The sequence below is a fragment of the Cinclus cinclus genome, chromosome 12 (assembly GCF_963662255.1).
Source record: "Cinclus cinclus chromosome 12, bCinCin1.1, whole genome shotgun sequence".
Lineage (NCBI taxonomy): Eukaryota > Metazoa > Chordata > Aves > Passeriformes > Cinclidae > Cinclus > Cinclus cinclus.
The window spans coordinates 20,080,726-20,094,239 of NC_085057.1; the positions used below are offsets into that span (position 1 = coordinate 20,080,726).

Below are 13,514 nucleotides of genomic sequence, written 5' to 3' on the forward strand. Positions count from 1 at the left end.
TTTACTGGTGATGTGACAGAGAAAAAGGGACTGTCTTCCTTTTCTGTAAAGACATTTTATGTTAATGTTTCCACGGGGGATGAGATTTAAGAGGTCTATATACAGTTCCTTCATGAACCTTTTCAAGTGTTTATCCACATGGTAGAGAAAGAAAGGAGAAACAAACAGAATATTTTTTGTTCTTCAGCAACTTCCAGCATTTTTATTCCTTGCTTCACTGATTCTGGTAAACTTAAGAGAGTTCTGCAACAGGCTTTAGTACTGAAACAACATGACTTCAAATCATTGTGACCTTACAAAATTACAGTCTTTACTTAGATTTGGCAATCTTTGCAAATATTTGGTATTATACAAGAATGTGCTAAAGAAACAGGTAGATATCTGTTTGTTGTACCAATAAAAAGGCAAGAATATGCTGCTGTAAATACTTTTCCAGTGAAGAAGCAGGAAATAAACTGTTTAGAGCAGTGTCTTTACACTGGATCCAGACACTGAAATCTACTTAGGAAACATTACAAGAGATGAATCAAAAGTCCTGAGAGTACATGAGACTGGAGAAGGGATTACAGTGCTTTGCAAACAGAGGAAGCAACAACACAGTCTGACTTCACAGCAGCTGTGAGCTCTCAGAGTTGCTGTTGGGATAACAAGCAGTGAAGGATTTGGCCAGGAAGTCATTCTGCCAGCCCTGCAAGAACCCGGCAGAGATGAACACCCAGGTTTTTGTTTGTACAGTTTGTAATTTGAAAAAAAAATCCCCAAAAAAACCAACCCTAAAAACCTGACTAGTCCCTAATGTGAACTGATCTTTTTGTGTAAGTTGACTTTGGTTTTAAAACAATTAATTGGGTTATGTTTTCCTATCTTATGTCACAAGTACAACACATATTGTGTTATAACCACACTGAAATATTTTTAAAGACACCTTTGGGATTAAAACTTTAGAAGTATTTTACAAAAATAACAAAAAATAAATTACTTTTTCTTTCTTTTTAAACAAACGGCTATAAAATCCATGAATCAAACAACATATAACACTGACATGAGATTAAATATATTACACTAAAGGCCAGCTGATCACCACAGTGGTATGAGGCTTCAAGTAAATTAGGAGGCACTTTCTGGCCGAGCAGTAGTCACCGATTCAGTGGAAAGTCCCAACTCACAGGAACACCTGACACAGAACTGCTACAGCTTTCTGATTCTAAATTCCTCAAAAAAAAAAAAAAAAAAAAAAAAGAAGTGCAGACAGAAAGGCAAAGAGCACAAAGGTCACAGAGGGTAGCCAGGTCTGCTGCTCTGCTGCTTCCCTTCCAGGACTATGGAGTTCTAACACAATTATGGCTTCACACAGCACAGGGGAGCAATAAAACTCCAGGGACATGGGAAAACAGACACAAGGAAAGGCAGCAGCAGGTTAGATGAGAGCAAGTCCAAATGTGAACAGACTGAACTCCATTCTGGAGGAGCACTCAGCACTTGGCAGTGCCAGGCACCAGTTCATGTTGTTGTGCTCTGTACCGGCCCACGTGGAACGGACTGAGTGACCCCAGCACCACAATCTGATATCCTCTAGATCCTCAACACCTAAAAACTAAATCTTCCAGCAAACAAAAGGTGGTACTGTCATGGAGGGACTGAAGTACCGGTTCATGAATAGACTACTATGAAATATTGCTATTAAAGTACCTAACATAACAAAGAGGAAGACAACAAAGGGCAACTCAAGCCCGAAATTACATATTTAGAAGCACTATAAAAGTATTATTGATATTTAATATACTTAAACAGACACACGTACCTACATGTACTCCTGATAAACATACCTAATAGAAGACTGTATTAATTTAGAGGTTAAAAAACGTAGAAGGCAGCAGCTCGTGGCACCCTTGTTAAGCACGGAGTGTTTTGGGGAAGAAAAGCACGGCACTGAGCGATCCTTAAGAAGCCACGTCACCTCAACGAGGTGCAAAGTTCTCCAGCTGGAAGACCAGGTCTACAGCAGCATCCACATCTGGCACAACGTGATCCGGCTCCACCAAGGCAGGGTCGAACCTGAAATCCCTGTGGCCGTGGAACACGGTGCCGGTGATGCTGTCCCCGGTGTCCGGGGGCACCTCGGGCTGGGGGCTGTACACCCCAGTACAGACCAGCACGGACCTGCAGCGGGCGGCAGCAGCCCCGGCCTGCAGGTGGGACTGGGAGCCCTCCTGCAGGTAGCGGTTGTACAGGTTAGCACCGTACACGTCCGTCATCACATTGTCCCTGCAAACGAGAAATTCCATCAGCCTGCAGTCGTCTGAAAGACGCTCTCACCGTTTCCATTCAACAGTTCATTGCACGCTTGACACAACTTTAGGTGGAATTGGGTAGACGGGGAGAAACCCAACCCTGCAGCTATTTTACTGCATCATTTTCATGAAGCGTGACAGGATCACTCTCCATGTTGCAGAGTGGGGTGAGGGGAGAGAAAATCAAGGTATGAGTAGCCCATGAAAGCTGCTTATTATATTTCCAAACATCTTGGAGGTTCTGGAACAGTTTAATACAATACAGCTTTATCTTCTCCTCCAGAAAGGATTCTATGATAGGTCATGTGCTATTGCTGCCCCAACCTAAATGACCTCAGAGATAATGTCCAGCTTTACAGTCTCTAACTGTCCTTTGCTCAAAGGCAGTTGGTGTTACACCACTAAACCTAGCAGAATAAACACCCAGGCAAACCCCTTTTGTTAGATTTACACAGCCTATTACAGGAAAAAAAAAAAATCAGGAGAAATCTAAGTTGCATATAAAACCTTTTGTACTTCTGTAGAAACTACACATAAAAAGAGCAAAGCATCATTAATTTTTAAGATCAGAAATGTCATAAAAATATACCATAGCACCAAGAAAGTTAGAAAGATCTTAATGGTAGGAAAAAAGCTGGTAAGAGTTGTGTGTTTTTCTTGGCTGGCATTTACACTGTGTATTTGTCAGAGCCAGCACACCTTACCCCACAGCATAGAGGGTCTGGATGGGCTGGGATTTCCTGCTCTACCTGTCACAGCCAGCACACCTTACCCCACAGCATAGAGGGTCTGGATGGGCTGGGATTTCCTGCTCTACCTGTCAGAGCCAGCACACCTTACCCCACAGCATAGAGGGTCTGGATGGGCTGGGATTTCCTGCTCTACCTGTCACAGCCAGCACACCTTACCCCACAGCATAGAGGGTCTGGATGGGCTGGGATTTCCTGCTCTACCTGTCACAGCCAGCACACCTTACCCCACAGCACAGAGGGTCTGGATGGGCTGGGATTTCCTGCTCTACCTGTCACAGCCAGCACACCTTACCCCACAGCACAGAGGGTCTGGATGGGCTGGGATTTCCTGCTCTACCTGTCACAGCCAGCACACCTTACCCCACAGCATAGAGGGTCTGGATGGGCTGGGATTTCCTGCTCTACCTGTCACAGCCAGCACACCTTACCCCACAGCACAGAGGGTCTGGATGGGCTGGGATTTCCTGCTCTACCTGTCACAGCCAGCACACCTTACCCCACAGCACAGAGGGTCTGGATGGGCTGGGATTTCCTGCTCTACCTGTCACAGCCAGCACACCTTACCCCACAGCACAGAGGGTCTGGATGGGCTGGGATTTCCTGCTCTACCTGTCAGAGCCAGCACACCTTACCCCACAGCACAGAGGGTCTGGATGGGCTGGGATTTCCTGCTCTACCTGTCAGAGCCAGCACACCTTACCCCACAGCACAGAGGGTCTGGATGGGCTGGGATTTCCTGCTCTACCTGTCAGAGCCAGCACACCTTACCCCACAGCATAGAGGGTCTGGATGGGCTGGGATTTCCTGCTCTACCTGTCACAGCCAGCACACCTTACCCCACAGCATAGAGGGTCTGGATGGGCTGGGATTTCCTGCTCTACCTGTCACAGCCAGCACACCTTACCCCACAGCATAGAGGGTCTGGATGGGCTGGGATTTCCTGCTCTACCTGTCAGAGCCAGCACACCTTACCCCACAGCATAGAGGGTCTGGATGGGCTGGGATTTCCTGCTCTACCTGTCACAGCCAGCACACCTTACCCCACAGCATAGAGGGTCTGGATGGGCTGGGATTTCCTGCTCTACCTGTCACAGCCAGCACACCTTACCCCACAGCACAGAGGGTCTGGATGGGCTGGGATTTCCTGCTCTACCTGTCAGAGCCAGCACACCTTACCCCACAGCATAGAGGGTCTGGATGGGCTGGGATTTCCTGCTCTACCTGTCACAGCCAGCACACCTTACCCCACAGCATAGAGGGTCTGGATGGGCTGGGATTTCCTGCTCTACCTGTCACAGCCAGCACACCTTACCCCACAGCACAGAGGGTCTGGATGGGCTGGGATTTCCTGCTCTACCTGTCACAGCCAGCACACCTTACCCCACAGCATAGAGGGTCTGGATGGGCTGCTCCCAGCTCCTCTGCAGGGCCTGGGCCCGGATCAGGTGCTCTGCATACTGGTATGTCAGCCTGCTGGGTTTGCCCATCAACGCCTCGTACTTCAGGTCTTTGCCAGTGATCTTCTTGTAAATGTTTTCCAAACAAACCATGAACGTTCCATGTCCAAACCTACACAGATATAAATCCAAACCATGAATGCTCCACCCCCAAATCTACAGAAATATAAAACCAAATCAAATTACATTAAGTACAGATTAAAAACATTAAACGAGGCTTTTTATTTCATTATTTTTTTTAGGAATAAATCGTGTCCTGCAACTGTCAAATTCTCCTCAGCAACATTTCTGCAGATGGTTCACTGAAAATTAAGTGCTGATTAGCAGAACAGTAGACAGCACAATAAACCAACATTACAGATTTTTCTAATTTTAAAATTGCTCAACTGAATGTATCCTGGCTGCCTTACTGTAGCCTAAAGCCATCACACATATATTTTTCCAGTGGGCTAATAAGAGATGGCTTTTGCTTCCAGAGACAGGTATCTGAGCAGATCTTTGACCCAGAACTGAGGCAGCAATCCAGCCACAGTAACAAGTTTCTATTTCAAATTACAGACCGAGGGAGCAGAAGGGAGGAGAAACAAATCTATTAAAGAAGTGCCTTCTACTGAAAGCAAAATCAAACAAAACCACTTTAAGAGGTCCTGGCACCTTGCTCTGTGTGTTCTACTTGTTTTCTCTCGTGCTCCTTAAAGAGCTCTCTGCATTGTCCTCAGCTCAGAACCACTCACTGCTTTCAACCAGCAGGGTCAGCTCTTTACCCTACCAGGAAAAGAGAAATACCAAAGAGGGACCCAAGGAAATGAAACAACGACCTGGATAAGTTTTTTCATTTTTGCCTTTGAACCAAGGCTCTGAGGCCCTCAGGAAAAAAAACCCTTTCTTTCTCCACTGTTCTGGGAGTGAGGAAACAAAAGGGTTTAGAGTTTAAAAGCAGCTTTTCTCTTGAGTAACTCATTTCCTGGATGCAATAATGCAGCCAGCAACAACAGCAGCATTAGCTGAAAGTGCATTAGAGATGTTGCATTCAAAGCCAAGCCCTGCTGTCAAGCTCCATCAAGCATTCTGCATTCAAGTGTTGACTCTGGACCCTGATGGAAAAATGAGGATGCCCCAAATAAATCCCAATTATAGGAATAAAGCACTTACCTTGGGGACTGTGCCTCAGCCACCCACATCAGGTCCATGTTACAGGCAAGCACAGGAATGTGAGGGTAGCTTTCCTGCTCATAGGGATTTCCAGGATAGCCACTGGTCAGCAAAACATCAATGATCAGCTGCAGGCTGGTTTCCCATCTGACTGGCTCCCCAAACAACACCACAGCTGTGAGAACCACAGTTACAGAACAGTCATGGAACTGTTAACAGCACTGAACATCTGACACTCGGCTAAAACTTGGCCTAAAGAGACTGAACAAGTAATTTAATATAACCACGAACTGATCAAACAGTCACATTAATTTAGGGGTTTAATATAAAACATGCCCATCCATTCACAGAAAATCTCAGAAGTAACAAGACCCCACTGCAAAATCTACAGGTTTAGGAATTTTATTTTACAGGTGAAGTCTCCCCAGAAGTTACAATATTAACTTCTAAACTGTATTTTTAAGTCTTCCATAGCTTATGAGTTCTCTGTTTACACACAGTATTTAAATACACCACCAGAGATGTTGATTCATTCATCTTAGAACAAAATTCAGACATTATTTTTAAAAATTTCTTAGGTCTCCAGCAATAATCTGACATGGATTTTTTTAAATCCTAACATCCAATTTTTACTTTCCTATAGTTCAGGTGAGATGAGAGTGAACACAAGACCCTTGTCATTCTACAGCTCCATCCTGACTACTTGTAAGAATAATACCAATTATTTCTGATTCATGAACGTCAGTTCATTCCTGCTTTTTGAAAGGAGGGCAACAAGAGCCTGTTAAAGGCAGAGGAGAAGGAAAGGAGACCTCATATACCTTTCAAACTTCAAAACCCAGTGGTTGAAAACTGCACACATTAGAAAAACAGCTTTACAACACGATGCTTTCAAATTAATGAAAGATGTCACTCACAAAGAAATTTCAGGATTGTCTCAGACAAATTTCTAAAGTGCCCAACAATCTAAATATAATTTCTGAAAATAAAATAAAGACATTTCATTAATTAATGGACAGATGAAAGTTAAATAAAGATAACTGACCCTCAATCTTGGGAAGCTCCACAGCAGAGGGGGACTGCAATAAGAAAAAAGTGAAAGTTTTCTACAAGATGAAACATCTATTTTTAACAGAATAAATTCAAGCTCAGTTCCCACAGCTGCCTCCTGCTGCTCTGACAGGAAATGCACTCTGTATTGGTGTACACCTCACATCAGATCACTCAGAAACTTGTGTTTCCACTCTGAAGTGGCATCTCTGCCACAGGGACAGCAGTGACCTGCACCAGCCTCCTGCTTCTCCTGGGCTGCCTCTGGAGTTTTTTTAACTCCAGTTGTTAAAATTACTTGTGTTGTATTTTTAATTGGTTAAATTGCTTGTTTAATTAGTTGCTTAAATTGTTTGTATATAAAAGTATGGATGTTTATTTTTCCAGGAGCAGTAAGAGGCCTCCAGCAGTACTAAGACATTTGAAAAACAGTTTTAGAGTTGTTTTTCTTTAACACTTCCAATAAATAATGCACTGTATAACATGTACTATATCTGCTAAACAATTAAGAGTTTGCATTTCATCATTTATTCTCTGTAGTGACAAACACTTTAACAGGTTCTTGACCTTCCCCATTCACTTGGGTGAGGAGCCCAGCAAAAGGTGACACAGCTGAGTTATGGATTCTGTGAGCCACAGAGAAGGTCCTGATTGCAGCTGGGGAAACCCACTTTGTAGGCTGGCTCTGAACATGGACAGCACACCCAGCTATTCACTTCTTTAAATTCTGCACAATTCAACTGGAACCACTGTGCCTACTGCTAACATTTAAATAGTGCCACAAACATCAAAGGCAGGCTTTTGAGGGAAAATTATTACTCTTCAAAGCATTCACTTACAATCAAAGCAACCTCATGGCTTAGAAACAATACCAACACAAGCATATATTCAGAGAAAAGCTTTTATTATCTTCCACACTTTCTGAGGAAGTTAATCAGCTTTCCCAGACAGATTTTGCATTAGACATCTGTATTAGATTGTGAGTTTTCCTGAAACAGTAGGTTACAAAATCAAAGGCTGGGTTAAAGAATTACTGCCGAGAGAAAAGAGTTATTCTTGAGAATGCTGCAGTAAAACAAATAAGGAAGCAGAAAAGCAAAGTCAAAATACAATGTAAGAACAGCAGCATGAGCTTGGGAGTTAAATATTGACCCCTGTTATAGGATGTCGTGCAGTGAGCAAACAGGAAGGTTTTTAAACAAAAATCCCCACTCACCAAGACGTTGGGTCTCCTGTCATGGTCAACTGCATCGAGCAGAGGGCGTTTCTCCCTCAGGGTGTCAATGGTGATGGGCTGGCAGAAACCAAGGCTGGGACACACCAGCTAAGGACACACAGCTGCTCACAGGAGAAGGTTTTCAAACTGCTAATTCGCTCGAGCCTCTTCAAGGTACTGAATTTACAAATCAGTTAGCAATGAAAGCAACATCAAAGACAGACTTTTCCTTCTGTGAGACAAATAGATGATTGTCCCACTGCTGATGAATGAGAGACAAAGCTCTTCTATTTTGTTTTCAGTCCTCTCATCTACTTCTCTCTTAGCCAAGCCTAATGAATTCTGACCATTAACTGGAACGTTCCTTCAATACCTTCTTAATTTTGTACTTCAAATAGAGCTTATGATTAAAAGTTTCATATACATTTTTACAGCTTATGATTTACACCAACTTTAATGAAAATCCCACTAAAGGAAGAAGTGCAGAAGGGACTTAATGGAAGCCTGAGAAAAGCTTATGCAAAAGCTAAGGTTATTAAGTTACAGTTTGAAAATTTGATACCACCATAATATCAATATAATTCAAGTTCCTTGGGCACTTAGTATAAAACCACACTCAAAACATAAATTTGACACCATATTAGGAACTATCATTACTATTTATTGCGGCATTTGGAGGGTTGAAATATTTGATTTTCACTTCATCCACAGGATCCCCTGAACCTGATTAAGGAAAACACTTTGACAGAAAGTTGTTGGTTTTTTAAACTCTTTTTTAAAAGATACTCTTGAGCAATATCAAGAAGTGGTCCTTGTCCAGATACCAGAACACATTTTTCATGATAACGCTTGAACATCCTCAGAGGACTGTGTGACATCATCACTTGATCTTGTGAAATCTGTTTGGGATTTAAAAACAAAAGGAGCCTGTTGTTTTTCAGGGTAGCTGTTTATACATAGATTCAATTAACAGATGTGACAGATTCCAGGAATTACAAAACAATCAGCATTTTCTCCTTTCACAAATGATGTATTGATAATATGCCAGAAAAAAGTACCTTACTGACAAATTGTCACAAGTACCCCTTTGAGCTCCCAGCTCTATTCAACATGAACAAATTTTTCTCTCCTAGTTTTATAAAATCACTAAATTAATTTGGAAGCAAACAGGGAAGGAGAATCAGAACTGGATCCAGTCAGGGGCCCTTTGCTAAACTGCAGCTCTGATTCAATTGTACCAGAGGATCACCTGATTTTACCTATCCCCACCCCTTCAACAGGACAGGATAAGATTATTATCCTGGAAAGAAGCTCCTGTGAATCACTACTTACCACCTTTCCAAAGAAATACCTTTAGCTTTACTATTGGAAAAATCAGTGCCTTTACCAGTGGAAAAGCCATTAGCTTCGATGAGCATTTTTTACTTGCAGCAAAGCATGTCAGGGGGCTCAAGGGAAAAGCAGAGCTGATGAACTGAGCAGCAATTAATGGAAGATAAGACATCTGACACGTTCAACATGCTAATGAAATAAATGGGATTTAGGTGACTCACTGGAACTCCCAGCAGGTGAGACAGCTGGTCAGCTTTTTTCTGGCGCAGGCAGTTCCCTGCGTTGGTGACAAAGACCACGGGCACCAGGAACTGTCCCTGAGAATTGACCAGCTTCTGAAAGGCTGTTCTGGCAGCAGGAATGGGAGTCTTCCCTCGCACCAGCACCCCATCGATGTCAAAGAGAAAGCCAAAGGATGGCAACACGCTGAGCTGGAAGGAGGGATGAAATCAAAGGGTACATTAGTCATGCCTGTCCTTACATATATTTACTGGAGTTTACAGCAGCTGCAGCCCCTGTGAACAGACACCTCCCGTGAGAGCAGCGGATCTATCACTGCACATCTTAATGTGCCTTACAGACACATCTTCATGCTACATACATGTTGACACAAGGAGCACAGCTCCCTCTATCTTGTGCATACAGATGCATGAAAGCTACTTTGCCTTACAAATAGTTCCAGACTATTTCAGGAGATAGGGGAAAATTAACTTAAACTGATGCCAAGAGGTACAAAATATGTGCTGCTGTGCCAGTGAGTCTTGAATGGCTTGACCCCCACAGAATACTAACAAGATATATACAAAAGCAAATTTTTCAGCAGTAGGCAGGTCTTGGACACAAGTATTGTACTTGGCTCCTCCCTTACAAGGTGTTTCTGTAATAAAATTATTCTTCTCCCCAGGAGTTTGATTACAGCCAAGTGGCTGCTGTGCTCCCACACATGGCTTCAGTCCTAGTTTCACACAGGGCAGACTGACTGGGAAAGTCAGCACCTCCTTACACAGAGGTGCTGCTCCAGTTACTAAAATCTATCTCCTTGCCTGCCTTTGGGGCAGTGAAGAGCTGGAGCTGGTGAGCCCCGGCAAGGAGAGTGAGGAAAGATGAGCTGGGTGATAAGGCCAAGAGGCAGAGACAGAAGAGGACTGTTGAGCAGTGAAATTGTTACTGGATCAGGCTGGAAACGTACGGAACAAAATCTATCGTCTAAAGTTCAGTGCTCGCCCGAGCCTAAAACAGGAACAGGAACCTTGAGATTCATGATCAGCGATGAAAGGGAGGGGTTAAGGGCCGAGGCTGAGCGTGATGGGGGAACGGGCACAGAAAGGACTGCAGCCACCGCAGGTGGGACAGCCTTGGCTGGCGGAGCTGCTCCGGGCACGCACCCCCAGCCACCGTGTCTCCTCTGCGGAGGAGAAGAGCACTTTGCCTGCTCAAGCAGCACTTTGTTCCACATCAATTATTCACCCGCCACATTCTCCTGCAGCCGGGCACAGCACAGGGACAGGCACCGCTGGGAAGGGGGATGCAGCTCAAACGACAGCGAAAATCCACTCCCCTGCACAGCCCGAGTTAATAACGTCAACACTGTAAATATATCGCATTACCGTTCATTTAAATTAGCCTGCGTTTTTGTCTTTGCACGCAAGAAGTCCCCCTGAAGCTCTCTCCTCAGTAGAATCATCAGCCTTTTAATTTATAGAACAAAACCCCTGAAGTCCTGGTCTCCACATAGCCTGCAGCCGTTTCAGGAAAGCTAAGTCAGAAATAACCCAGAGATGCTGCTAGAGGCATGCTAACAAATGTACAGCAGTCTTCCAAGACTTCGTGAATGGGCACATGAAACTGCTGAAATTACAGCGGTATCGGAATAATTTTGTAGCAGATGCGATTCTTTACGTTAATTTTGCGACATATTAAAAACAGATGTATAGATAACATTACGAATGGGAATTTTACAGCGAGTAACACAAGCAGAAAGAAAAAGAAAGTATTACAGAGGAGAAAAACACTAAGGGAATAATTGAACATATATATATATATATGAGATAGATTAGATAGATAGATAGATAGATAGATAGATAGATAGATAGATAGATAGATAGATAGATAGACAGATAGATAGAAGAATGTCAACAGCTTTGTTTCCCTTTTAACCCTAAAGAAACTGTTGGTGACAGGAGTGCTGTGCCTCGCTGCACAACCAAAGGGACGGACGGAGCCGGCAGCGCGCGGAACGAGTTTCCCTCGCTCGCTCAGTAAGAGCAGGAGAACACACAGCCCCAGGACAGGAGCTCCGGCCGGCAGTGCCCGGGAAATCCGTCCCGGCGTGCGGGGGAAGCGAGGATGCCCCCGGGCATCCCCGCTCCGGGTAGGGAGGGTGGCCCGGCCGCGCTCCGCCACTCCCCGCGCCCGTTTCGCTTTCGCTGCGCCCCGGCCCGCCCGGCCCGGCCCGGCCCCGGCCCCGCTCACCGCGCTGTGCCCGCTCCGCTCGGCCAAGGGGCCGCACGTCCCCCGGGGCACCGGCAGCCGCGGCGGGCGGGCGGCCCCGAGCAGGGCGCGGAGCGGCGGCAGCGCCCGGCGCATGGCGAGCGGAGAACGGGGCCGGCAACCGCCCCGCCCGGGCCGGCGTGAGCTCACGGGGCGGTGTCACACGCGTCACGGGCAAGCGTCGGCCCCGGGCCGGCGGCGGAGCGCCCTGCCAGAGGCTCCGCGCCACGAGGCTCGGCTCCGCCGGCGCCGGCAGCGGTGCCAAGAGCAGTCAGTACAACGTTCCGACCGAGGAGGTAACGGGTTTTTAATTTGGTAACATATCAGAAGAAATAATTCTGTCTGGATCTGCCTGGCCAAGGGAGGAAGGGACTGGAGCATCTCTCTCACGAGGAAAGGCTGAGGGAGCTGGGCATGTCCAGCCTGAGAGGGAAACCAAGAGGATGGAGCAGGCTCTGCGTGGTGGTGCCAGCCATTTGGACACGAGGAACGGGCAGGAACTGAAGAACTTCTTCCCTGTGCAGTGACTGAGCACTCGAATACATTGTCCAGAGAGGGTGTGGAGTTGTCTCACTGGAACTAGCTCAGAACTGTCTGGACAAATCCTGTGCCACGTGCTCTGGGATGGCCCTGCTGGAGCAGATGCCCCACGCTGGTCCCTTCCAGCCCGACCCATTCTATGATTTGCTTTTGGGAAAAAGCCTGTCACGCACAAACATCACAGTCCCTCAGCTCTGGACCCCTGCAACTAGACTTGAAAGTGAGACAAGCACAAAATGTCATTATTTAATGGATACTCTGCAAAGCTGTCTCTGTTTACCTTGCTCATCTGCTAATGCAGATTAGGTAAATCTGCATTAGTGCTGCTAACAAATATTCCTCACCACCCCTCTGACTGCGAGGAGAAACTGATCCTTCAGTGACTGCACTGAGCTCACCAGGACACAGAACAAGGAAGGTTGCCTTCAAACTGCACCACTGATGTGGCTGGCATTAAGTGAAACACACAAATGCATTTCTAAGGGACAAAAGCAGGCCCAAACAGATGCAACACACCAAGCAATTAAGAGTTTATCCCCTTGGTGCTCAAGCCAGGATCACACAGAGGGCAGAACTCTGAAGCAGACATGTAAGAATACATGAAGTATTTGTTTTATAACCTGGATGTGCTCAGCGCTGAGGCATTCCCGAGCTGGTATGAGCCATAAACCTGGCACCACACACACATCCCAGCATAGCAGCACGCTCAGAGCTGAGGCAGAGCCTGCCCACTGCTCCTTTCTCCAGGACAAACAGGATCAGTTTCCTGGCTGTGACCACAGCAGCTTCCCCACCCTGACTCCACCAAGCAACTCCACAGCCTGGCAGGACACAGGCAGTTTGCTATAGGCCACTGTGGTGATTACTCTGCAATTCGTTCCCTCAGACACAGCCAAGAGCACTCGGCTCCAAAATGCTTCCCAGAGCTATAGAGAGGATCTGGCACAGCAGGGCCAGGCAGCAGCCAGTTTGCCTTGCAGTTGCAAACTGCATTTCTGTGCATTTATTCCTTTTCTGTGCTGGCTGGCAGAGATCAGCCCTGTCTTATAAACTTGCCTTTTACATCATGATGTTGATCATACTCCTTTGAACATTAATATAATTACAATCCTGTTGTTTTTGTCTCGTTCTTTCAATTTATTCTTCTTCTGTTATCATCACTCTGTCCCTGATCTGCCTTTACCCTTGTGCCTTCTTCTGTCTTCTAGATTCTATGGTGACAAAGTGATCAACC

General features: G+C 45.7%; 1 protein-coding gene across 1 annotated transcript; it reads right to left on the minus strand.

Moving 5' to 3' along the window:
- Positions 1–190: 190 nt before the first annotated feature.
- Positions 191–11,836, minus strand: LOC134048682 (haloacid dehalogenase-like hydrolase domain-containing 5). Its single transcript, XM_062500607.1, has 8 exons — positions 11,723–11,836; positions 9,472–9,681; positions 8,705–8,817; positions 7,919–8,012; positions 6,698–6,731; positions 5,653–5,827; positions 4,424–4,612; positions 191–2,265 (listed from the first exon to the last, which is right to left on the minus strand). The coding sequence occupies exons 1-8, from the start codon at positions 11,834–11,836 to the stop codon at positions 1,959–1,961; spliced, it is 1,236 nt and encodes a 411-aa protein (XP_062356591.1). The 3' UTR covers positions 191–1,958.
- Between the last annotated feature and the right edge of the window lie 1,678 nt (positions 11,837–13,514).

What these genes read in the sequence shown, in the direction of transcription:
- LOC134048682 (XM_062500607.1), bottom strand. Translation starts at nt 11,836, where the DNA reads ATGCGCCGGGCGCTGCCGCCGCTCCGCGCCCTGCTCGGGGCCGCCCGC. An exon ending in GCTGAGGCACAGTCCCCAAG is followed by an intron (nt 4,613 to 5,652) that starts GTAAGTGCTTTA and finishes ATATCTGTGTAG; the next exon opens with GTTTGGACATGGAACGTTCA. An exon ending in CAGACCCTCTATGCTGTGGG is followed by an intron (nt 2,266 to 4,423) that starts GTAAGGTGTGCT and finishes TCTCGTTTGCAG; the next exon opens with GGACAATGTGATGACGGACG.